Source organism: Anas platyrhynchos, chromosome 3 (genome assembly GCF_047663525.1).
Source record: "Anas platyrhynchos isolate ZD024472 breed Pekin duck chromosome 3, IASCAAS_PekinDuck_T2T, whole genome shotgun sequence".
Classification (NCBI taxonomy): Eukaryota; Metazoa; Chordata; class Aves; order Anseriformes; family Anatidae; genus Anas; species Anas platyrhynchos.
Window position 1 is genome coordinate 118,648,341 of NC_092589.1, and position 26,783 is coordinate 118,675,123.

Sequence of the window (26,783 nt, forward strand, 5' to 3'; positions counted from 1 at the left end):
AACAGCTCGTCCTCTTTGCTGACATCCACTCTGGAAATGCTGTGCTGTCTTCATCGAGAGGGAAAGTGTCGTAAAGAAGGGGTGAGCCATGCCTCAGCTGGGCTTTATTCAGGCTGTGCTTTTTTTGGCCCCAAAATGGGAAATAGCAGGTTTCTGTTTAACTGTCCAGACATCTCAGGAAGCAAAGGGTAAATTTATAGCAAAGGTATTTCGACGTATCCAAAGAGCTGAGGAAATACTTAAAATAGCTCCGCCGATAGAAGCATGCTCTGTGACCTGTGCAAATCAGGGCTCCTGAGTGCCAGGCTGCCTGGAAAAGTCACCGAAAGCAGATTAACATCACACCTCTCCTCTTCTGTCCCCTTTCTGTGCATATATTTCTCCTTTCCAGAAGCCTGAGCTGGAAAGCATCGAGTGGGAGACAGGACTCGACAGTGCCTTCAGGAAAGGCGCTCTGAAACTCACCCCTGATTCCTTCCACGACGGGCTCTCTGATAATAAATTCAAGACAAACCAAGACACTCCGGGGGAACAAACTTTCACATATCCCGTGGTGAGGATGGGAAGCTGGTACGGGACGTGAACCAGGGTATGTCCTGCACGACTTGCACTCACTGACTACACCCCTGGGGGGAAGAAACAGCTGCTCCTCTAAGCAAAAATAATATTAAAAAGTCATCTGAACAGCTAAATCATCGCCCATACCCAATAAGCACAACTGGAATTCAGGTGTTGAAGCAGCCTGGCAGGGCTGAGACAGACCCCTGGGCCCACAGCCTCAGGATGGACAGGATTTAACCATAAAACCATCCCGTGTTAGGGAAACACCGCAGCTCGTTTCATTTCTAGCAGGGTAAAAGGGGTTAAGGGAATTTAGAGCTTATCCAATAAACGAATTCCTACGGTTAAAAAGCAAGGAATTAGCGATTTCTGCATTTGGCTGCGTTCCTTTCCAGACATGCACGGTGAATGTTTTCCCTTCTGCCAGGGGCTCGCATCTGTGTTGGGTAGCAGAGTCCAGAAACATTTCAAAACTTTCCCCAGGAGCAGGCTGTAGGGCGTGAATCCCACAACCCCTGCCTTGCCTTCACGAGGGACACTGACTCTGAATTCCCAGCTACACAGCCCGCACAGCATCGCTTGGTTTTACTGACACGTTAAATACTTCCCATACTGCCAATTTATTGGGAATTTATTAAATTTATTAAACGGGACCATTTCAAAGAAATTTCCTAATCTATTCTTTCTAGTATTTGCACGGTTTGGAGGGCTGGGTCAGCACCTGGCTGCTAGGCTTTAAATACACATCCAAAATTTAAAAAATGTCATTATTTATTTATTTAAGAGTCTAGGAGAACAGGAAAAGGAAATAGTTTTCCCTGCACTGTCTTAGCAAAGGACTGTCCCCACCTACAAATTTTATTTTTATGCTCTAAAGAAAAAGGAAGAATATGGAAATATCAGGGATGCTTAACATAAAGATAAGGGTAATTATATGAAACGTCTGAGATTTTGCAGACAAAGGCTGTAAAAACACCTGCATTTAAAGCACCAGTTTACTCCTGCGGCTATGGTTCACTTACCGAAGATTTTTTATTTTTATTTAGTAGCCTTCCCAGATCCATTCCCCTATTTCTCTTTTCCAAGGGGTACCATCAACAGCAGCAGCAGCTAAGAGAAGGGCATGCTGCGAATGCCAAGCACACACCACTGGCTTTGCACACACACGACAGAAGCATCTGAATGCACACAGAGACACGAGATGTGCTCGGATCTGTCTGGGAGAGGTGGAAGTGGCCGACACGTGCACTGCTGCCACATTTTCTAAGTCAACTCCAGAGTTTTTCTTCGTTTCCTTCAACCCAGGGACCACTCTGGGCTCCCATTTACTCTGCTCTTCCAAAGCTTCATTGCAACCCTCGCTCCGCCCAGCTTCTTTCCAACTTAATAAGTTGCATCCTAGCTGCCAGTGCAGATTATTTTGATTATTTTTTTACACAATCCCCTCAAAGAGCTTTTAAGAAGTGGGACTTTTCCGCAGAGCAAGCAGAGCAAATGCGGTATGAAATCTGTCTCGGTGTACGCATCAAAAAGCAAGAATCTGTACGGGGTGTAGAGGTGAACCAGCTGGGAAGAACACGTTTTGTAGAGAAAAAGGCAAAGTGCCCTCTCTTACTGCCTGCCGTCGCAGAGTACTTTTTGTAACAGCACAGCGCTAGCTCCATAATGAAAATCCTCGTGGCAAAGGCCTTCCTTTTCTCAGCACACCCCAGACACCATCCTGGAGAGTGCTGCTCTCAAAGCATCCCGTCCAGTTGCTGATCCACGTCCTACAGAGGCCCCACAATTTGGGGGTGATGTACAAAAAGGCTGGAGCCAGCTTCAAGCCTTCTCCACGAAGCCATTCAGCCACGAGCCTTTGCAGCAAGCACCCACCGTGTATTACCCCGGTCAGAAGAGATGTCACACGTTATTTTTAGCCAGACTGACCTGCGACCGCGTGCTAAACACCTTCCAGTCACTACAGAGCCAGGCTGGATTGGGATCAGCAGCCTGCATGGCAAAACGCTTCCTACCCAGCTCATTGCCTGGACGGAAAGGATCACAGCAGGGACGATTTTCTCTGAAGCTCTGTAAAATAGTAAATCACCAACAATACCTTGCCAGCACAAACCTCGTGGGATATCCAGCCCTGTGGTGTTGTGTTTTTTTTTTTTGTATGCTTTTCTTTTATAGCTAAACAAGAGCTGCTGTGGGAATAGCAGAAGAGATGGCTACATCTTGATAAGCGCTACCTTTCTTTTTTTTTTCCCCTTTTGCTCAAGGAGAAGAAGCACAGGGGTTTCCTCCAAGGTGACCACAGCTGCCTCCCTGTTAGGGAGGACTGGCAGAAATCTAAAATCCAGCCTAACTGGAAGCAGGCCACATCCATCTGCAACTCCAACCCCTCACTTCTAGGTGCCAGCTCCAGTTTGCAGTGCAGGGAGGCAGAAGAAACGCTGAAGTTACTCCACAGCAAACTTTCCACGTTGCCTTAGACCCAGCTCCAGCCAAACCGATCGGGCTAACTACCAGCATGAAAAGAAATATTTATTTACTTAAAAGACAGGAGCTCAGAAAAAATCATCAGAACACTACAGGACTCCATGCAGTCATACGCTGGCTTCTGAAATAAATCCTATTTATCCACTGCCAAAATGCTCCCGGTCCTCTGTGAAACACGAGAGATGTGGTGCCTGTCCAAAAAATGCCCAATCTAAATGAAAAGTATCCCCGTTAATTGGATTAAAGATCTTTCAAGCACTAGTATTTAGCGTTGACTTCTTCCCCTCGAGACAAAAACGCCTTTCACCCCAACTGGCAACTCTTTCCAGAAAAAAAGTACGGTCACTGGTACATGGGAATTTGCAGCACTGCTGTTAACTTTGACATTACTCCTAGCAGGAAAACACTGATCGAGACATTTTTGAGTTCTGCCTACAGCAGAAAGGTTTTTTCTTTCCTGATCCATGAGACTCGGTCCCTTTTGCAGTGTTCTGACCAGCTGTTTGTCACTGAAGATAGGAGAAATACAAGAACTATCCACTCAAACAAGCAACCAAAAGCAAGAAAACAACAGAGCATGTTCCAGAGGCCAAAGCAAGCTGGTAAATAATGGAATTGGTGGAATTGCTGAGTCCTTTCTGCACAGGAGCAGCATGTAGCCACGTCTGAACAGCAGCAGTGCCTCAAAACCACCCCAAACTCGGCGACACAAAGTCCTTCAGTGGATGATTTAAAAGCGTTATGCGCCACCGTCACGTATTTGAAAAGAGAAAATGAAAATCTCTTTTGATGCATTTAGAAGTTATTTTTTGTCCCGTGTATTATTAGATATTCCTGGCTCGGTGCAGGAGAAGACAGCCCCTGCTGTGAGGACCTTACAGGCAAGTCACGCACAAGAAGCAGCCTCATCTTTACCTAGCAGAGGAGAGAGCGAGGTGCAAATGGGAAAACGTTTGCTAAAAGTTGTACAGAAAACTAGCAGAGCCCAGGAAAGACCACAGGTCTGCCAAGGGATCTCCAGTCCTTTCCTCATAAAACAATTCTTCCTTCGCAGTTCATGAATTGGTTGTATTTTGTGTGCTGGTCCTGCAAACTTGTTTCAGTTGTAAGTTTTCTTTCATTTGCTACAGAAATGAATTGTCAGAAAATGGACTTGGTCTGAAGGTCCCCAGTGTCCAAAATAAGGCTTAAACAAATGAGGGAACTAGAAGTTCCCAAAAACCTCCCATTGCCCTTGGGTAACTCAGACACGACGTGCTCCTGAGTGAGAGATTCCAGTTCTCCAGCACAAAGGAGAAGGACTGAGGTTTTACTCCCACCAGCAGGAATCAGAAAAGATGGGATGAGACCAGAAAACCAAATGTCTCAGTACTCACTGCTGAGTAAGTCAGCAACTAGAAAAAAGTCATGCGGCTCACTTATTTTCTCATTTTCTGGTTCTAAAGAAGGCAACCAGAAGAAAGAACAGCCAGTCTAGGCTAGGAATTGTAGGATACTGCAACTATCACCCAAAATTTAGGCTCAAAATTGGTTCTACAGCAGTAATTTAAGTCCAGGACTCTTTGGACAAGGTTGGTATCTTCCACAGCACACTGCATACACTTGCACATCTGCATGCTAATTGCACGCTCTTGGCTGGCCAGCCTGACCTGCAATATAGTAGATGGCGATAATTTAAGGAAGTGGATTAACCCGAAATAAATAAATAAATACAATCACATTTCCCTCAACTAGATTTCGCCAACAGCTACAGGAAAACCAAGCCTCCCCACCCTTACCTCAGCCTCTAAAAATAAACCAAACGCTGTTTGGTTCTGAAGGGAATTTAAATGCATCCAAATAATCCCTTGGCATAGGCAGAGGAGCCATTCTGCCTTTTACACTTCTTGAAAATGCTGTCTGGTACCTCTGCCTTGAAAAAAAAAGGTTAAACTCAAATAACCACTCTTCAAGAAATTTTCCCATGTGTGCACGAAGAAAAGTGAACCAAGACCTCAGCGACACAGTGGATGAGACAAGTAGAGGTTCATGTCGATTCGTCTCAATTGAAGCTGCAAACTTCAGCATCGCTCATTTTCCTTCCTCAGACGCTTCTCAAGATTGAAAGGACAAACAAGACGTGAGCTCATAGATAAAGGGAGAGAAAGAAGGCTAGGAGGGAGAAGTAAAGACTTTAGGGCTAATTTTGTGCTAAGGATTCTCTTTTCCCAACACAGAATACCAGAACACTGCTCCTTAAACAGCTCCAAACAATACTCGAATGAAAAAAATCATGAAAAATCCATGAATGAATGAATGAAAAATCCATGCAGCAGTTTTCATTGCTGGGAGAGGAAATTTAATATTTTTTCCCCTAAAATAGACCATCTGAAGAAACCTCCAATGTTATCCACTACTTTTGGAGGTGTTATCTTCCATCAGAGGGAAATGGCTGAGAATTACTTCATGGGGTACGACACGAGGCTTACAAAGATGCTGGTAGTGAAAGGTTTCCAGGACTTTTGCTGCTCCTTGGTATCAAAGTTTCGAGCACTGTGAAAATCAAGGCTCCTTAGCGATCCCTGCAGCTTGTCAGCACTTCACAACCCTTGGCACATTCATCCCTTACAGCATTTTCTAGATGCTTAACAGAAAGGACAGGCTTGGCTCTGGCTTTGAACCCACCCAACTTTAAGCTAGAGTATTCTCAGGCCAATTGACAGCTGGAGCCTCTTGATTTACAGCTCACACACAAAGCAGAAGTCTTGAGGATCTGTTTTCACTGGAATTCTTCTTAACAGAGCTCTGGATATTGAAGCCAAATTCACATTAGAGAGGCTAAGTCTTAAATTCCTTAAAACAATTACAGTTAATTTAATCATGCCATTGTTTAAGGAAAATTAAATGTAAATATTTTGATCTTCACAATAAAACCATTAAAGGGAATAATAAGAATCATGGCCAAACAAAATCTATGGAGAAAAACAATGCAAGGAAATTAATTCAACTGATTTTCAAGATTGTTGGTGTGCCACAGACAATGCAGAGCTTTATTTCTCGTTATAGATTTAAGATGTATGTTGAGATTCAGAGAAGCAGATGGGATTTGAGAGAGACATCTCCAGCTATCAACGCATCCCATTCACGAGCTTGACCTACAACCCCAGAGAGCTATCCGTGGCTTGGTTTTAGGTCAACAGCTGCAAGCAAAGCTCAGATTTATTCCTAAGAAGCAAACTGGTCAGAGGGAACACCTCGTCAGTACACCACCAAGTAAATGATCAGTAATAATCTAAACCAGTGACAAAAGGCACTTTTTTTTTTTTTTCTTCCATAAACAGAACAGCAGGAGCTGTTTAGGGTGAATTTGCTTACCAGGATTTGTCTTCTCAAGCTGGTACCATCTGTAAAATGCCCTTTTCTTTTGTTCACTCAGGTCCGACCCCTGCTGCAACAGCCAATGGGAGATCCGGCTCTGACTGATACCTGGAGGAAACAAAAACACAAGGAGGAAGAGAAAACTTGGTCTTTGAAAAATATTTAAAGTGGTTTATGTATTGACAAAAGGTGTTGTCTTACAAAGCCTAGAAATTCAATGTTAATGGCTCGATCACAGAAAAAGTAGAGTTCAAGCTTCTTCCCCCATCCCTCACTGCTTCAACTTCTCCCTTTTTGCTATTTTCAGCCCCACTCGAGATTCACCCCGGGCTCAGCACAATCAGCCTCCAGGCAAGTAGGGCACAAACTGGGAAGCCGAATCTGCTGACACTGACTTGGCCAATTCTCAACCACAGCTTCCCTGGTTCAAAAAGTTCTTCATCTGTGAACCGGGAACAAGTCCCTTACCCACTGTTACACACAGGGAATGATCCTGGGGAGACTTTTATCATTCGGTGCTAGAATAAGGAGGGAGATAAATGCAGAAAGGGTTTATGTGATATGGATCAAATCACCCCAGAAATGCAGCAAGACAGCTAGCAGCTGCTACAACAGCCAGGAAACAAAACAAAAAGGATTCAAACCCTACATATCCAGGCAGGATTAGGGACAAAAAGTTCCAGAATCTTTAAAATAAGACTTCTAAGAAAATAGTTAAAAGGGGAAGAAACCTAGAAGTTAGTGCTATTGTTTCCAAAGCATGCCACCAAATGAAAGATCAATGCAGAAAGGGACATTTCATGATTAGAAGAAGAGGAACCAAATAAAGCAAGAGGTTTAAAGGTGTGCTAGGAGGGGAACCGTGTGTTCACTTGAAAATTATTTGCTGGATAACTGCAGCGATATCCCTGGCAGTAAGGCTCCCGGTGCTTCCACCAGGCTCCTCAGCTCCCAGGAAGGGTTAATAACATCTAAACTCTCCTGAGAATTCAACTTTTAGGAGGTTTTCCCAGTAACAATATATTGCTGAGCACCACCTGTGCCGACACCTGCTCGGTGCCAGCGCTGAGGCAGGTAGAAGGCTGCTTCTCAGGCAGAAATCAATCCACCTCTCCCCTCCCGAGATGCACCAAGGTTTTATTAATCATAATATGATTATGAGAAAGATCTCATAATCATATTTAACTCATGAAAAACAACCCCCTGTAGCTTTACCGCTTCTAATAAAGGGTTTTTACTACACTTTCTTTGCACCGAACGTAGAATTTAGTTAACGGGAGAATGATTTAACTCAAACCTCAGGTGCTGTATTCACGTGGGTTTACTCCAACCAGATTTCCACAATCACGGGGCTTTATGCTCTTAACTGCTCCTTGTTACAGCGAATCCCAGAGCCTCTGAAGTTTTAATTGTCCCGTGGAAAAGGGATAGGCGTGCTCCGAGCACAGAAACTGACTGCTAATCAGCAGAACTCTGCCCACGAACATACCGTGGCTTGGTTTGGTTTCCTGTACGTGTAGTGATGGTCTCAGTGTCCATTCTCAGAGACGGCTTTTGCCTGATGTATGAAAGAGTTCAGAAACAACAGGGGCAGGCAAGAAGAGCTGGTTATCCCCTGGGCTCATTCCAGGATAGATAATTGGGTTTGTACTACTAGGGAAGTGGAACTAACCAGCCAAATACAAACTTGAGATTCTGCCAATTTAAATCACGTAATACCAAATAAATATACAAAATATATTCCAAATATATACCAAATATATATCAGTATATACCAACTATATATACACTAACACCAAACATAAATCAATCTCAATTGACAAAACTCTCCGGCCCAAAGTGAGGTGCCAGTCTGGTTGAAACCATCAATCCAGATTCCTGATTGTCAGTGAAAGGTCCAAGTTTTGTAAATTTGCAGCTTCCCACCTACTGTTAGGATTTATAAAAGTCGTTTCTTTACCACAGGGCTATGGGACACAAGGAGTTGTGTCTCACTGCTTTTGAACGCAGGGCTCCTATTAATCAATGGGCTCCAGCCCCACTAATTTACTTGTTTCCTACAGTCCACTTACACTTCTTGCAGTTGAGTAGTGTTCGTCGAGTGTTTGGATAACAACAGAAGATACAAATGCAAAGCATAATTAGATAAAAATTATAAATAGAGATTAAGTATCTTCAACAAGAGTGGAAAACTCAAATTCTGCCCAGGAAGCTGCTTGATACTGTCACGAAGTGGTACAGATGTTAGCCACGTTAGGCATTGTGCTGGAGACAAAGCAAAGGAGCAGGAGCCCAAATATTTACGCTGAGAAGTGCCCTGAGCACTGCCACGTCCACGCTGGACTCCTCGAGAGCCCTCTTGGTTCACAAAGTCACTTCTGCAAAACGGAGCATTGGTACAGGACACGGGATGGACAGATGCAAAGATTGCAAAGAGTGCTAAATCCTCAATATATTCCTAATTTATTACAGTATCTCATGGGCAGCACTGCAGTCCGTAGCACTTTCTGCATTGGTAAAAAGCCCATAGCTAATTTTGCTCTTCGGCTAGCAACTTCTATAGGAATGCCACAAACCCAGACAGCACTGCATGAGTATGGCTTGGGCAGCTGATCTTACTCTTGTTCATAAGGATGCAGACCTCTAGAAGTCCCTTGACATCACATTTTCTATCACTCCTTCCTGGTTTTTATTAGTCTCTTCCCCTCTTTCATAAGCAGAGTGGGAGCTGAGCTTCTTGAACACGTCCTCTACCTATGCCACTCCTCTTTTTAAGACAAAATATTTTTCATTTGCTCATCTGGAGCCTCAGTTTAGAGGATCCGTACAATCCAAGGGTGATGATTCAAGGTCATGTGCAAAGTCAGCAGCAGAAGGATTGATCCAAAATCTCCTACATCCCAGCACTCTGATCACAAGCCCACCCTTCACCCCTTTCAATTAAAAACCCCCAGATCATCACGTTAGAGTTTCTTGCATCTCACGTGGATTTTGTAGAGTTGACTCACGGGGACAATGACTAGTCCTACCACCCGTGCCATCCTGTCACACAGGCTGTAATCATGCTACTTTAGAAAATTGCACTGGCAGGAAAAAAGAAATCATCCTGCTGCCAGAAGCAGATTAATGAAAGAAGATCTCTGGAGTACTGAAAATCCAGCTGCCTGGAGGAAATTCACCCTCCAACTGAACTACGGACCTCAAGGAAGTCTGATGTCCTCCGGGCTCGGGATCAGCAGGAACACGTTGCAACGAGCACCACTAGCTCGCTCACCAAAAATACCCAAGAAAGAAGTGGTAATCACAAAGGATTGTATTAAATCAAAATGCTGACTTCTGTCACACGTCACTCCTTCCCATAGCAGGTTACAATTTGCCATTGTACGATTACTGTTCGCAATTATAAACGAAACGGAGATGACAGGACAAGTAGACTCTCTCCTAAATAAATTACATGGGGAAGAATTTTCCCTCCCATATACATAAAAGAAATGGCAAAATGCATCATCAAGGGAAGGCAACTGGTATCTACAGTACAAATCTGCTCAGCCACCTCAAACCTGCCATTCATCAAGTCTCTGGTAACTGCTTTTCACCTTCACATATAGATTTGTTCAGTGACTGTTTTGCATTTCTTTAATGTTTCTTCCAGGAGAGATTTTCAGAAGCACCTGGAATGCATCAGATTTGGAGAAGAAATAACTGACAGTGTCTTAATTCTTCAGTTTGTAAGCAAAGTCCTAGAATCACATAATACGTGCTTGCAGAGGACATCTATCAATTTAGGAGATTAGCAAATGCTTGTTTACAGAAAACCTGCAAAGATCAAAATCATACAGAAACAAATCTTTCCCTCTGTTTTCATGAATATTAAAAAAAAAAAGGAAACGTTGGTTGTTTTGTGTTTTGTTTTGTGTTGTTTGTTTTTTTTACATCTAATTTCTCACCACTTCTGATCATCGCTAATTCGGTAATTTTCTTTTCACAATTCAACTATTTAAATTTCACTTGGTCTATCTTTGTGTTTGCTGAGCACCCCTGTGTGTAGGTTCCAAACCTTCGGGGGTTTTATTTATGTTATAGCACTGCTTTGAGGCTGCCCTCCACTGCACAAGATGCTTTGTGTGTTTAGCATAATACAAAGCTAAGTCCTGAAGATCTCGTATCAATTAAGAGAGAGACAGAAGGACAAGACTGAATTGTACAAGCAGACTAACAGTGAAGGTTAGCAGAACTGCACACTGAAGAGTGCCATTATGTATTTTTTCTGAAAAATGACCTCTGCATTTTATTATTCTTATGCTTTTACTGTTATTATTATTATTTTCTTTACACACAATAGGTTAGTGCCATAAAAACTAAGCTGAGAATTGAGAAATCTGAATAAAAATTCCTGCTCTACCACAAATCGCTTTCCTTGTGACCTCAGGAAAACACTTATTTTTTTGTTCCTTTTCTCCCTATGTGTAAAAAATGGAAAAGGCAACACTTCCAAACCTTGCAGAGGCATCATCCATCAAAGCATTTAGCTTGGCTGCAAAGGGCTCATCTCTGAATACTCCTCCCTCTCTCCTTTAGTGTAGTACAAAGCAGAAAGATGTTAGTTTCCGAAAACATTTCCCCCACCTTCCTTCTACACCTGGAGCCTAAATCAAGAGCCAGCCTCGCCTAACAAGGATACACTTATCTCTTTAACCTTTGACTTCTGACTATAGCTTACTTGGCCAGAAACAATTCTGGTGGCAACTCAAGCAAATCACACTGCACGACTTCAAATTATTGTTTGCAAAAATTTGGCATCTCACCTGCCCCACGTAGGGCTAAATAGCTACCCCCGAGTAAGCTGCAGCTATGTGAAAAGGAGCTTCAAACAACAAGATAGGAAATTCAGCAGGAACTATTATTAGCTCCTGTTTATACTGTCATTTTTCTTATCAGTAGGAGATTATTTATACAGAGCCCAACCCAAGTGCTTCTTGTTTATCTTATTACAGACACCATTAAAAAAGTTTCTATAAAAAGCAGCTCCCGTATTTAGGACCAGCACTAATAAGTGTTATGCTAGGTTTTTGCTTCTTATCAATCATTTCTTTATTTCCAAGTCACCATTTAATATTCTGTTACTATTTTCCAGTCTGCTCTCTTCTCTCAGTACACAAGGCAGCTCTGTCGAATGTCTTCCAGGTTTAATTTTCCATGTCAGATTCATTATCTAAATGACTTTAAAAGTTTCTGGTAATTTTATCAAGACTAAGAGAGCCTAAAAAATTGTTCTACTGCAACAGCTGACTTTAACCTCCAGCTCCGTGTCCCTCTCTTGCATATCCTTGACCTCCATCACTTCCCACCCACTTTCACTGCAGCACAGGAAAAACAAAAGGAAGAGCAGTTTATAGTTGCAGAGGCTGTAAATGCAAGCCTGTTCGGTGTATTTTGTAGGTCTGGGGTTGATATCCCATGAGTGCACTGCAATATTAGAATTAAGAAAAAGAAGAAAGATATTTTTGAATGAAATCTGAAGTGCCTTGAAGAATTAACGAAATTAGGTAAAATGGAAGTTTTGAGTTGCAGAAGTTGCAGTGGAATTTGCTGCACCAAGGACAGAAAGATGACAAGATATAGAATGGGGACAAATATGACTGTAAGCACAAAGGATGCAGTACTCTCTGATGAGCTAATCCAAGACCTGCAATTTGAAGACATGCAAATACGTTTTTTTAACTAATATTCATCACTTTTATGTCCGATTCAGCCAACTGCAAACCCAGCAATAATAAAGAAGAGGAAGTTTTAGGTTCCTAGCTAAATGTCTAAGATCATTCTGGGTCAGATATACTTTTGCTCCTTTCCTCTCTCCATGCCATTCTCCCGTTTACATACTCAAGCAGAATTTTTAAAGTAGCATAGAAACAGGTAGAGACTGAAAGGAAAAAGTTCATAGCATGGGTGGCCAAGTCAAACAACTCTCCTCACGGACAGAGCCAGCCATACATTTTTCATTTCATTTGTTTCTTGCTTCTCTTCCCAGGGCAGAAAAGATGAATGGTAAAAGCTAAGCTCATAATATTCTGCATTTTATTTCAAGTGCTGAACAAATGATTTCCAGCTGATGCAGGGTGGCAACCAGCCGTTGGGCAAGTCCAATACACCCAACATCTGACATCCAGCCTCCAGAAACAGCTTGCTGTTTGGATTTAAATGACTGGTGGTGAAGGATGCCTGGAGCTGGAGAGGAGTGAGGGCATCACGACCTACATACCGCCACGCCACCACTGGGCTGTAAGCACCGCAGCCTCTCTGGGTTGCTGACCTGTTCCTGAAGAATCGCCTCCTTTCACATGATTTCACAGCCCCTTCACTGGCCAGAAAATCACCTTGATGTGTAAAATGCAGTGAAGACGACCCTGAGACACAGATCACTGGGAGCTGAGCAGTAATCTGGAGAGATATCACTTCACACCTATAGTCCTTTCCTATGCCATCTCCTAGTGACCACTCTTTGAATTTTATCTATTTTTCTCTCGTTTAATGAATGTTTTACAGAACATCTTTACCTGAAAGCCTCTAAATATGGAGATGATAACATCTGGGATCATATATTCTGAACAAGAAGGGGTGATGGACACACCTGAAGAACACACAAATCAGCATTCATCAGGTCTAAGACAAGTCTGGAAGTGAGAGCCCTGGGCCACATGCCTTCTGCTCTGGGTCTCCATCCTGAAATATTTTCAGCCACTCTTCACTGTACTGTGCCTTTGAAAGGAAGCTGATGCTTCCCCCGGTAAAGCATGCTCTTTAACCTGGTCCCTTCAATCTCCTTGAGATTCACTACAGCCATAATTATGTATTTAATAGTGTCGCTTAAGTGCTACCCATCTGCATACACAAGGCTAAGGGTTACATTTCAAATGAAGCAGCTCCCACAGACCTTCCCCCGGCAAATACACAGAGGATAACTGTTCAACTGCAAAGGGTTGCAGGGGGAAGACTCACGCATCACCTTACAGCACAGGCCTTGCAGCTACCTTTGTTTGTGCAAGTGCATCAGGTGCAAAATATTCACTTCGTTTTTGTATCTGAAAGGTCTACTACAAGGTCTACTACTACATCAAGGCCCTGGAGCGTGTCCAGAGCAGGGCTACGAAGATGTTGAAGAGCTACGAAGCTCCTCACAAGTCCAGTGAGGAGCAGCTGAGGGAACTGGGGGTGTTTGGTCTGGAGAAGAGGAGGCTCAGGGCAGACCTTATTGCTCTCTGCAACTGCCTGAAAGGAAGGGGTGGGGAGCTGGGGGTCGGCCTCTTCTCACAGGTAACCAGTGATAGGAGCAGAGGGAATGGCCTCAAGTTGTGCCAGGGGAGGTTCAGGTTGGAAATGAGGAGACATTTCTGCTCAGAAAGAGCAGTCAGGCCTTGGGACGGGTTGCCCAGAGAGGTGGTGGAGTCACCGTCCCTGGGGGTGTTCAAGGAGAGGTTGGACGTGGTGCTTGGGGACATGGTTTAGTAGTGGCACTGGTGGTAGGGGATGGTTGGAGCAGATGATCTTGGAGGGCTTTTCCAACCCTCATGATTCTGTGACTCTATGCTTCACTTACAAGAGGAACAGCCTGGCAAAGACAAAACAAGCTCCCAGAGGCTAAACACTGACTCCCCTGAGGGGAGGCCTCACCGCTCTCTACAACTAACCAAAAGGAGGTTGCTATGAGGAGGGTGTCCGTCTCTTTTCTCAGATGAAAAGTGATAGGACACAAGAAAGTACTCTCAAGTGGCAGCAGGGGAGGTTTAGATTGGACATTAGGAAGAATTTCTTAATGGAGAGGCTGGTCAAGCATTGGAAGGGGCTGCCCAGCGGAGTGGTGGAGTCCTCGCCCCTGGAGGAACCACAGATTCCTGGAGATGTGTGTATGTGGACATGGTTTAGTGGTAGGTTAGCTTAACGGTTGGACTTGGTAATCTTGAAGGTCTTTTCCTGCCGAGATGATTCTATGAGTCTGTAAATGATTAACAACTGAAACCCAAGACAACAGGTTGAGGATGGAAGGAGCAAAATGACAGGTGTGAAGAGACTGATCTTGACTTTGCTACTGTCAACCTGCAAGACAGAGGCACCAAGACATACACTGAGATGTGGTCAGTTAGATCAGCTCCTTTTACTGATACAGATCATCTTAGATTTAGCACAATAATTCTGATTTAATGGCCCTGCATGCAGTAGTCCAACTGACTGAGGGGGAAAAAACCAACAAACAGACAAAAATTTTCTGCCATTTTTTCTCTTTGCACTACTTTTGAAGGGAGAGGGCTACTTTGACTTACTGTAGATATGAAGGGTGCCAGAATTTTGGGGATCAATCTTTGAGTCAGAAGTTTTTCTGTTGACTGCTCTCATAAAAAGCTATGCAGTGGTTAATTTAGATGTGAGACGTTTCGGGACCATATTCAAGCAAGAACTGCACATAAGTAAGGGATTGACCCACAGACTGCCAAAATGTCACAGTTCAGGTCCGATTCAAGCAAGTAGACTTAGCATTAAATTTTTGAAGTACTAGTGCTAACATCTGATAAGGCTAATAACATTCCTCAGGGTAATACAAAATGTTAATCTCATGATTTTACAGATGAAACTGAAACCAGGAAAGGACAAGTAATTTGCCCAAGACCACAGATGTGGAAGAAATTCCTGGCTCCACGGCTCAAGCACCCGTTTTTGCCTGCCTACCTCAACTGCTAGCACACACAGCGTCTGCAAACCCAGATCTCCCAGGCAGATGGGTTCTCATGACATTTCAAACACTGGAAATAGCAAAAAAGAACAACTTCCCTCCTGTTGGTTTGGCATTCCTAGTCATTGAGGATCCTTGAAAAGGATCTATTCCAAGATCTTTATTCAAGCTTGGTTTTAAAAATGAATAGATGTTATAACTATAATGTGGGGTTGAGTATTTATTTTATCATCAAGTCTTCATCTAAGTATGCTGCTAGCTATGCTGGTCTGGACAAGCAGAATGGACTTGTTAAGGGGAACTAATAGTGCCCCATGGAGCAGCAGCAGGATTAGTGTTTGTAAAGAGCTCTGAAATACACCAAAGGAATAAATGGTATCACTGCAGTTTGCTCATTTGTCCTGAATGTGACAGAGGGAAGGTACAAGGTAGAGGTTGAAAAAGAATTGCTTCTCCTTCTAGGTAAAATGTGAGCTAGAATGGTCATCCCTGTCAGCTTCACATCTGATTTGCACTAACCGTGACTCAAAGACGAGCAACTGAAAAAACTTTACAACTATCAGACTGCTGGATGCAGTGATACCCGCTTTAGCTGTGTCTCCAGATTTTTCATATGCATTTTACAATATGAATATGTATTATATATACCTCCATCCACAGAGATGTAGATATGTATCTATTTGCAACAAACAACTCAATAATTAAGGAAAAAGGTTTCATTCTAAGATAAAAACTTTGGGCTTATTATAATGCTGTAAAATAAAATCTGCTAGCATAAGCCATGAGAAAAAAAAAAGAAAAAAGAACAAGTGATTCACTGGGGAAGTTCCATGATGTGCGGGACAATGGGTCTTAAATCAAAGGCATACATTATCATGACTAAGCTGACAGATCTGCACTGCAATGCAGAAAGCCAAGCAATATTCCAGCATCTGCACCATGCACACATAGGCAGTTAGACACAGTTTGCCAAAATGAAGAAAGGACTCCTGAGCTCTTACCTGTTACCTGTGCAACAACTGCTTGGGAAATTCTCCGATTGGCTAGGAAGGCTTTGATTTCCTCCTTTATCACACTGCTGTCCCTCCTACCAAAACAAAAAAAAAACAAACAAAAGAGCACACAAAAGACAGACAGACCAAAGCGCACTTTGAAGAAGCAAAATGGCTTTATTTCCTTTATTTAGGGGACGAGGAGTGGGGAAGGCAGGCATTAAAATAGTCAAAGTGCCTCACCAGTGGACACTTCTTTTAACAAGTGTCACGTTTGAGCAAAGCACCCTAGCAGGAGAATAGATGACTCATGTCCTATATAATTCATATTAGGTGCAGGGCTGCCATATGGAATGTACAAAGTTTCATTACACAGGGATGAATAAATCTCTCATACCAGCATAAAAAAAAAAAACTCAGTCATAAAAATGAGGCACAAAAATAAAAAATAAAGGATAGCAGGGTCTGCATGGTTAGCTACACAAATGAATACACGTACACAAACCTTCTCCAGTCTTTCAAGGAAAAGACCCAGAGGAGAAAGATATTGCAACCTCTATCCCCCATCCCTACCTCCCTAGTCCACGGCTTGCACTGAATGAACAAGCACCAGTTATTAAAGCCTTTGTAAGATTTTTAAAAGGAGCACAAAGATAGTTCAGAAGGGACTGTGCTAAAAGGGAAATAATTTGGCAATTGCATAGGGACTGTGATATACGGCAAATTTCAATTGTGGAAGGCACATACTTTTCCCTCCCGCTTCCTCCCTTCTTCCCTGAAAGGTGCAGACAATTAAAGTAACTTTATGAGGCTTTATTATTTGGTGATCTCCCTTCTCCTCTTCCCTTCCTGCCCCAGCAGCTTCCAAGGCAGATTTAAGCTTGCAAAAAAGCAAAATAAATGCTGTGTTGTACAGTGTTGGGGGGGTTCATTTTTATTTCTGAACCCAACATTCATCCTCCATAGGTCTGAAAATAAAGAGGTTTCAGTTTAAATAAGCACTAAAAGCGTTACTTGGGACTTATTTCATAGGAACCCCAAACTCAGAGGAATGATTAAAACTTCAGCAATGGGAACTCCTGCACGCTGCTATCCTCTTCATCTTCCTGTATTATTCCATTATCCTGAAGTTGACAGGGAACAAGGCTGATGGGTTTTTCTTGCTGCTCATCTCTAATCCTCTCCCCCAAAGCCACATGTGCACCCTAAATCTCCAAATATATTTTCATCTGGGAGATTATAGACCCTAGTTATCCCGTAAGTGTTTTATAAATGTTGCAGTTTTGGGGGAAAAGCAAAAACAAACAAACAAACAAAAACCCTCCCCCCCAAAAAAGAACAACATTATAATCCAAATAGTTCTGCGACATTTGGTCTTTTCCTATTTCTTTTTGCTATTGAGCCCACTAACTCCATCTTTCACTGCGGTGGAACAGTCCCTCCTTTAACCTTTGCTATAATGCAAAGGAAGTGGCTAGAAGTAAAGGAAGGTCAGTCTGGAAAAAAAATAAAACTAGCTCTCACTAAAGACTTCTGCTTCTTCTTTTTTTTATTATTTTTACTTTCCTGCACTAATCTGCAAACTGTGCAAATCCAAGAGGGAGTCAGCCCCTGACACAAACTCTAAACAGATAACATACATGCACTGCAGATCACAGCAGAAATCATTAACCAAGCAGCTTCCCTACTACATATGGAAAGAAACTCAACTGGTACCAATTATGGGAGGAAGACTCATGTGAACTGAGACTCAGAAATCTTCTGAATAAGAGTAAGGTGGAAATTTAGTGAGCTAGCATGAATTTTAATCTTTGGTACTGCATGGGAAAAAGCACTGCAACAGGAAAACAGCCTCTGGTACATCTGTGTGCGACCAGGGATTGTCTAAGAGGCAGAAGAGAGGTACTGAGATAGTGACCTTAAGGGAACTAGCAGGGGAATAACTAAAACTCTCCTGGTAATACCTATCAATACTAGAGCAGTCCTCCAACACGCTGATTTCTTCTGAGGGACTTCTTACTCTGCCTTTCCAAACTCTTTACAAAGACTTCTACTAACCTCATCAGCTCTTCCACTTTGTCATCAATGTCCAAGTCCTCTTCCGAAGCTTCAAAACTGTACGACCTTTGAGCCAAGCTGTTTGCGAGCGGGTAGCGGGTAGGTGACATCTTCCCGTTGAACGCAGACAACCTCTCGTTACTCTCCCTCCCGTTCTGATTAGTAGTGCAAGGCTGTGGGGAGGTGTCGTAACTGTTGCTCGGTGACGGGGACATCCCCGAATGCTGGGTCTGTGTTGAAGCTGTGGCCGTAGAGGAAGATGCTGGGACATTGTTGGTGCTGTTGCTGTAGGAACCGCCTCCGTAGCTAGACCTTCTTCCGAATTTGTCGCTATGCTCTTGATCAAGACGATCCAAGGTTTCCAGCGCGTGAAGGATTTCATGTCTGGTCATTCCCGTACGTCTCAGGCGCTGAAGCAGGTCTATCTGCTCTATGGTAAATCTTGGTTCGTCTGTGTAGTGAGACATGGTTTCCAGCAGACTGAAAACAAGGTGAAACGCAAAAGCAAATATTTCAGTTCAACAGTTCTCTGTGGCACATGGTTAAGCACCTTACTTACAGGAAAGCCCAATTCTGGTCCGACACTAAGCCACGCATCTCCAATCAGGCTCAGCACATGGCAGCAAGACTTATTTCTTCAAAGTTTTCAAACAACATTCCTCTTTCCTACTAGTTTTCCTTCCACCTTCTCCACTAAACCACCAGTTACTACTCATCTGCTTTCGATAAACCTGTTACAGAGAGGCAGTGGCTGGTCAGTAATTAAGGCTGCAACCAGATTTCACACCAAATTGTGCTTGTTGCCGACTATCCAAACAGAAATCTCACGTTCCCAAACTGACCAGCTAGGTCCAAGGCCAGAGGAGAAGTTTTTGTGGAGAAATTTTAACTGGTTATAACATGAGATTTATAAATCACAACTCTTTTGAATGTGAAGTACAAAGCGTTCCAGTTGCCCTAACTTTTTGTTGCTACCTTGAAAAAAGAAGATAAAAACATGCCGAGCGGAAATTCTCGTGGCCTGTAGGACCAAAGTTGATTTGACTGAAGTCCGATTTCTGAAGTTAGAAACTTTTGAACCTGGGATGTTGTCACAGATCGCCTGCCCTAAGAAGGAAAGTGCAGCACATCCAATTATTACTGAGCTTTCATTTAAAGAAATAAAGTCTGCTGCTTTTTTCCCTCCGAAGGCAGGCTTTTTGTGTAACTCCATCAAGATGGTGGCTCATCAAAAGATTTTTTTTTAACTCCTAAACTTCCCAAAGTATCCGAACAACGAGCATCCTATGACTTTGCTGCAGAGCCCACAAATGGACCTGAAAAAGGCACAATGTGCTCCTTTAATCTCTTTTCCTTCCTAAATCTCCTCACGACAGAGCCAAATAGCATACAAATGACGAGATCACCTCCTTCAGACCCCAGGATCTGGAGAAGAAGGGACAGCAAACAGAGGGCAGATGGACTTTGGCAAAGAGATCAGGGCACTCTCCAGCCTTTTTGTGCATCTCCTTGAGAGCCAAGGGTTTATTACGGTTCCTGCAGGAGAGCAGGGTGAAGAAATCACTCAGACTCCAGGAGACATGACAAAAGCTAACGGAGAATCCTTACGAGCAAGAGCAGCCAAAGAGCAGCCTCGGGGAAGTCAAGCAAGAAATCCAGGGACCGTGGAAAACCACAAGAAGGATAATGGCTCTCATGAGGCCTTCCAGGCCTCCAGGCCTTCCTAGGCCTTCCAGGAACAGGACTGCCCATAAACCTCCACAGATTTCGAAGATCTCTCCTCTTTCCTAGTTCTGCACTACCACATGGGCCGAGCACATGGTCCCCAATGGCTACCATGGAGCGAGAAGCCTTTTTCCATCACTGCTTTTACTCTTCTTTCAGACAAGCACATCGCACAGAACCAAATTTTGGGGGTGTAGCAACAGGACCTATTCAAGGTAGCAACATCTCACAACACCAGAAGCCACAAGCACGGTGTTTGGATGCAGACACCCAGTTTTTAAGGGTAGTCCTGTAATATGGATGTGCCTTGGTGGCCTTGAGGCTGAAGAACAGCCCTGAGAAGTGGTTTGGTTAGGAGAGCTGTAGCTAGAGGATAGCTACGTGGGGATGTGGTGCTACAAAACCAGGATGCATGCATCCATGAAAATAGCATTTGCAGCCTGGAAAATCCAAAACCGATAAGAAGCTCTTATCTTCGGCCACTTACAGCTAGCATTGAGTCCCTTTGATTGTTTTAGCATTAGAAATGGGTACGTAAGGAAAAGGAAGCAGGAGGACAATACAAGGGGATGACTCCCATCCAAGAAAATGACCATCTGTGAAGACAGACGGACTACAGCCATTTGAGTGCTTCGTTCCAGTAGGAATGTGCTGTCCTTCGGGACAATCAATTACCAAAAACGTACGAGCCATTTTCAATCTTAAAAGACAAGCACCCGGGTTATTCCGCTCACACAAGGGCATGGCAGCCAATGCAGCAGTGTTCGAGCAACTGACTGGAATCGTAACAACTGAAATTTGGAAGCTGAACCTCAGGCTGAGACATTGAGAGCTTGACAAGGAGCATCTGTAAACACACACCGTGTGCTGGGTTTGGCCTCTGGGTTTGGGGAGGCTCAGCCCTTTTATCCAGCTCTGCAAGAAGTGCCACACTGACTTACTGACTCACATCACCAACCCCTTACACAGCCTGGAATTCCTTTGAGATGAACCCATTTTTGCCATCTTTTTTTACCTGTCTTTCTAATCTTACCGTTTCCTGAATTATTTATCTGTCAACACCAAGTTTCATGTCCTCAAGACTTTCATGGCCTCAAGTACTTTGTTGAACTGAAGGATTTAATGAACCAGTACATTCACACAGAATTACCTCTAATAAAAATTCCTACTTTACCGACTTTTCAAGTTTTAATACCAAAATATACTTTGCCTAGTTTAATCTCCAGTTTGTCACAGACCTAGCAACCCCAAACCTGTGTCCTTCTAGTCCCGTGAACTGAAAAACTTGCATCTGACAAAAGGTTGACTTTCCAGATGGCTTCAAAAATGCCACGCAATGTCAAGAACCTAGTGTTTCCTGCAATGGTCTGTTGACATGGGGTAGACCTTCCCTTTAGGATGGGGGTGTGATCCCATGCTTAATTTGTCTAAAACATCAGGGTTCAGCTTCTAGATTTGCATTCTTGAGCCAAATTCAAGTATTCTTTAGTACAACTGAATTAAACCTAATGAACTCCAGTGTTCTGATATGCAAGAAAAATAAATGATTGACTTTCTGTGATACATGGCATTATGTAGGAAAGTGATCTGGCCTCCCCTTTGTCCCACATTGATGTAGTAGGGATCTGCTGTGCATGTGCAGTGATTTCAAATGCACAAGGATGTAAGGGCTGCTGGACAAGGCCATGAGAACAAGATATTCAGCGACCTCCAACTCGTGGCCCACAGAGTCCTGTTAATCTGTGGACTGCTTCTAAAAGGCATGAAGAAGGTTAACCCTACTGTTAGATTAAATCCATTATACTGTGGTCAACACAACTACTCAAAAAAATATGGGCAATTTGAAAAACAAAAACAAAAAACAACAAAGCCAATGAGTCCTCCAGTCTGCCTGTGGAAGTTATTCTTCTAGCCCTTTAACCATTCAAGAAGACTTCTACCCCATATAACTTTTCAACACTTCAAAAGAAGATATGAACACCAAAATCATATACAGGATCTCCCTGCTGCTCTCACCGACGTCATGTACAGAGGTAAAAACTCCCTTGCTTATAGTTACGTGCACAGCATATATTGCATCTGACATATTTCTTGACATACTTCTTACTGGTCGTGTCATTCACATTTTCATGTTCTTCTCTACACAACCATAAGATCTAGAAACAATGCTTCTGAGACAGTTTCGTGTGTTGAAAATAACTGCAGGAATTGGGAATTTTCCATTAAAAACCTAAAGCAAATATTGCAAAACTTGGTAATACTGAACACGTTCCAACGCTGCCAACTACCTACCATTTTTTTAATGAATAACCCCACTAACATTGTTTAGAACGGTTATTCTAACAAGGCTTCAGTTATTTTCCATTTTCAAAATATTTTAATAAACTTATCCTGTTTAAAGATCAATTTACAAAGCAGTTAAGTAAATCAACCATTTTAGAACCATCTTAATTTCATTCATCTCATTAATTAATGGATATTCTCTACTACTTCCTCTCTCCCCACCCTTACTGCTATAAGAGCCTCTTATCCTCCTGAACTCCTCTGGCTAGCTTTAATTCAATTTGTTTCCCCCCCTCTTTTTCCTTGGGAAAAAAACCTTCAAATGCAAAAGCAACAAGAAGCAAAATAAGATAGAGACAAGTAGAACGATTGGGGGTGTGCAAGAGAAAAATCAAGGCAACAAAAATTGTTCCTGGGAACAAGATTGGAACAGGCTGCTCTGCTGTGATTAAACTTCAGCAAACTTTGCTGCTGATGTAGCAAAATATCCTCAAAACTAGCAGATCTCTGTTTACCAAACCTCGCACCAGTCTTGATGGGGAAATAGATGAAAAAAATGCCTACCAGGGGAGAATCACCATGCATTTTTTCTCCCTGAAATTTGGAAAGCGAGACTTTTGTAAAGCACTAATTAAACTCAAAACTAAATTTGACCAATTTTGCAACAACTGAATTTGGGTCTTAAAATGGATCAAGCTCACTTAGACCCCGATACGAAAAAAAAAAAAAAAAAAAAGTAGCTTAAAATATCAAACTTATTTACATTTCTTACATTAAGTTAGCAGTCATGCCCCACGTAAGATGGCCCAATTCCACTTGGTCTCTATATAGCCTTAAAACTTCATGCTTATCTTTTGTGGCTCATCCCAAAGGAACCTGAGGTACCTAAACACCAGAGTGAAGGGAGACCTAAAGGAGATAAATTAAAAAAAAAAAAAATCCATCTTTTTTTACCCCCAAATCCACAGAAATAAAGTATCCAGCTGGTCCCAACTAGTAAGATTCGGCATCAATCATGTCTACTTCTAACACCACTTTGTGAAATGAAGGCTGTTTGGGGACATAAATGCTGTTTAGTGACATTGCTCTCAACATCCCCGTCATACCACCAAGAGGTTTTTAGCCTCTTATTTTTTTTGTATGAAGTTCTCCCTGTTGATATGGGGATCTCCCCCTCTTTGGAAGTCCTGATCTTGAGCCAGGGGCACGTGGCCAGACATAGAGGTGTTCTCTCTCATGGAGGAAAATAAAGGAAAACACAGGAGGATTTTCTCACCTACTACCATGGCTGAAAACCATGCAAATTCGGGTATCATTTACCCAACACTAACTTTCTAGGTGGTGAACACAGCAGAATAATCCCATTAAAAGGCCAAGAGCAGGAAGTGGAGAACTCCACGTCCAATTGAACTTGCAGCAGTTCAAAGCAATTCAATTACCCATTTGGGAATAAGGCCAGAACACTGGCCTTAACACCTCAAGCACTTGAGAAAATGGCTCTGGACTCTTCAATGATCAGAAGAAATCATTTCTTCCTCTCTGCTACTTACTGTACATGAGTAGGAAGTACTCCAGCATCAGTGAAGAGATCCTTTGCTGCAGAGATCCCTCTCCACATCTCCATTAAAATTCACTGCTTTATCTAATAAGCTCTGCAAAGCTCAAGATACTTACAAAACCAGTTGTACTTCCAGATATGAGACCTATATTTGATATCATTCCGCATAATATGGATGTGGGCTAGTGCCAAAGTGTTCAGAACAGGATCCCAGGTCTGGTAATTGGTTTAGGAACCATTCTGATAAAGTCACATCAACTGTGGCAAACAGGATGGGGAGAGATGCCAACTTCCCCCTTCTCCGACATACGGCATGTCCTGCTGGTGCAGGGCTGGCAGGGCACTTGTAAGCTTATCTTTTATAACACCACCACTTTTGGTCACATAAAACACACCTTCTTGCTGTCACTGACTGCGATCTTGCACTTCAAATAAAGGTGCAAAATCACAAGGTAAAGTTGTGCAAGTTCAGCTTTCCAGCCAAAGTATAAGTATATAGCAAAAAATTGCCTTTCTACAACTAGTTAACCAAGCACATTTTAATTATCACAGTTTCCATAGCATGAACTCCTTAGCCTGTGAGTTTTTCCCTTCCTGAATGTGCATATAGTACTGGTGAGAGGTGCTATCAGACCACCGTGGAGACGTATGTCCTCTGGCTGTCACAAACATACAGCAAGGATCCTTGTTCAGTATGAGCGGGCTGCTACGTTTCCCCGCTATGTGAGGTCTCTGATCTAGACAGCAAACAAAAAGGTATTTAGCACAGCACTGCTTTTTCCAAAGGTGATAGGACTTCCTTACCAAGCAGCCTGATATTCAGCACCCTGAGTCACATGAACCAACACTCCAAATACTTCCCATCAGAAGTATTTTTTATATTCCCCTTCCACATTTCATCCCACTGTTACCCATCCGGGATGCAACTGGCCCTTACAAGATGCTCGAGAGGGAGTTTCTTTCTGAGCTAGAGCTGTTCCACAGCCACAATGGTTGACGTGCATCACAAAGTGAGCACCACACACACGAGATCAGAGGCTAAGACTCCATGTCCCATCAAGCGCAGCTTTAAGACACCGAAGGAACTCAGTTGGAACATTTAGGGCAGAGCACTCTCTCATCTTCTGAAATTCAAGCTTTGGCCTTTTCTGTTCTTACTTAAGAAGTGCATCTCCTTTTATTCACAGCCAATTTAAGCGCTTCAGAAATGCCCAAAGCCTTGCACCACATTAAGCAAAGCCGCCTTCAAAACAGTAGTTGATGCTATGAATTTTGGGTCCCAGAAGAGGATTAAGGATCTGACTCATCTGAGCCAACATTTATGCTTATAAGTTGCAACTCCAGTATCTTCAGTGGAGTTGTACCAGTTTTCAAGAGGGGGAAAAAAAAAATCAGGCCTCAAGTGCTCATCATGTCAACGAACACAGAGCCATCCTTACCCATACGTTAGCATAATTATCTCCTGCACTCTTAGTTCTGATTTTCAAAGAGGACTCTACTCCCATTCATCCTGATTCACAAACAAAATGTAATGCTTGTAATGACTGCTCTCATCCCAGGCAAACGAAAACCTCACTTTGCAGCAAGGAGTGAAATCAGACTACAAGCTGATCTATCGAGGTTAAACGTCACCGGCTCTGTTTATGAATGCAAAACACCGTCTTATGAATGCAGAACACTGCCATACGCTTTCGATCAAAATGGTGACAGTTAATAAGAGCAGCCTGAAACTTCTGAAAATAAATCCAACGTAATCAAATACTCACCGCTACACAAATTACAGAAGGCAAGCTGAGAGCAGAATATCAACATATCATTTCTTCAGGAAGCTTCAAGTTTCCTAGCTAGTTAAAGAGCCCCAAACCCAGACACACTTTTTCTATATAAGCTGTTCTTCCACTCAGCCTTTGATATTCTTTACTGCTGATAAAATATTTTTTACTGGATGCTGGCACACTGGCAGCAAGCAAACCCTAGCAGTTTTGCCACTGATTCCACTTGGGTGAGTAACTTGCTGTCCTTTATAGTATCCACTTTACATCTTTGGAAAAGGGAGAGAGAACTCGAGATCAATCTTACAAGGGAAAGATGGAATATAAATGCCAATTATTGTCATAATCCAAGTCTTACAAAAGGCACTGACCTCTGACTAAGCACAGGGCTGGCAGCCAGGTACTTCTGAATTCTGCTCCAGGCCCAGACTGATTCACACTGACACCTTATCTGTCTAACCCTAACGTTCCCTACTTCCACAATGAGGGCTTCCTGCTATTGTTGCAATCCTCCAGCAACGAGGCAGGAATTCAAACTCCGAGGCTGGATTCAAGGGCACAAGGAGGGATGGGCAGGACTGACATACACAGAGAAAAGCCCAAGTGGCAGCTGAGCACCGAACCAGAGCCCAAAGCCCAAAATTGTGCCAAAAGCAAAGGAGAAGCTCCTAAATTCGGGAGCCAAAGACCAAACTTTAGATACATAAACTCTGTAACAGAATCAGGGCAGGATTGGTGTGGTTGAGTTACACAGTTACACAAATCTCTCAACACAGTGAAATATTTTCTGTAACTCACAGGAAGAAACAGAGTTATTGTGGTAAAAAAAATAAAAAATTAAAATAAAAATAGAATAAAACACCACTACCAACTGAGACATGGGTCTAACCTAGACATGGGCCTACCTAACATGGGCCTAACCTGGACATGGGCCTACCCAACACGGGCCTGACCTAGACATGGGTCTAAACTGGCAAATCCCTTTTTTTTTTTTTCTGTCAAGGTTACAGGGGTAGATACAATGTCATCTTCTGTTTCCTGTCGATTTTGGCCACTCCTGTATTAAAAACATGAAAATCTCAGAAACTTTCTCTATCAGGTTTGGTAGTTGGAATGTCTGAATACTGGAAACACCTTTCCAGACACCAAGGGACAAGAAATCAATACTGTGCTAATTTTTGAGACTGAGGGCTCACAGAAAGGGACTGGCCTTTGGACAAGATGAAATGACATGTTCCAAGGCCCAAAGGCATTCTGCAGGAAGGCAGACC

General features: G+C 42.9%; 1 protein-coding gene across 21 annotated transcripts in view; it reads right to left on the reverse strand.

Annotated features, from left to right (window-relative positions):
* The window catches only part of HMBOX1 (homeobox containing 1), a 117,589-nt gene that overhangs the window by 44,862 nt on the left and 45,944 nt on the right, over positions 1–26,783 (reverse strand). For all 21 annotated transcript variants that reach the window (XM_072036575.1, XM_072036580.1, XM_072036579.1 and 18 more), the window contains 3 exons: positions 18,175–18,654; positions 16,126–16,211; positions 6,400–6,510 (listed from right to left, as the gene is read on the reverse strand). In XM_072036575.1, the coding sequence (XP_071892676.1) occupies positions 6,400–6,510; positions 16,126–16,211; positions 18,175–18,654 (677 nt within the window). The remainder of the gene's footprint in view (positions 1–6,399; positions 6,511–16,125; positions 16,212–18,174; positions 18,655–26,783) is intronic.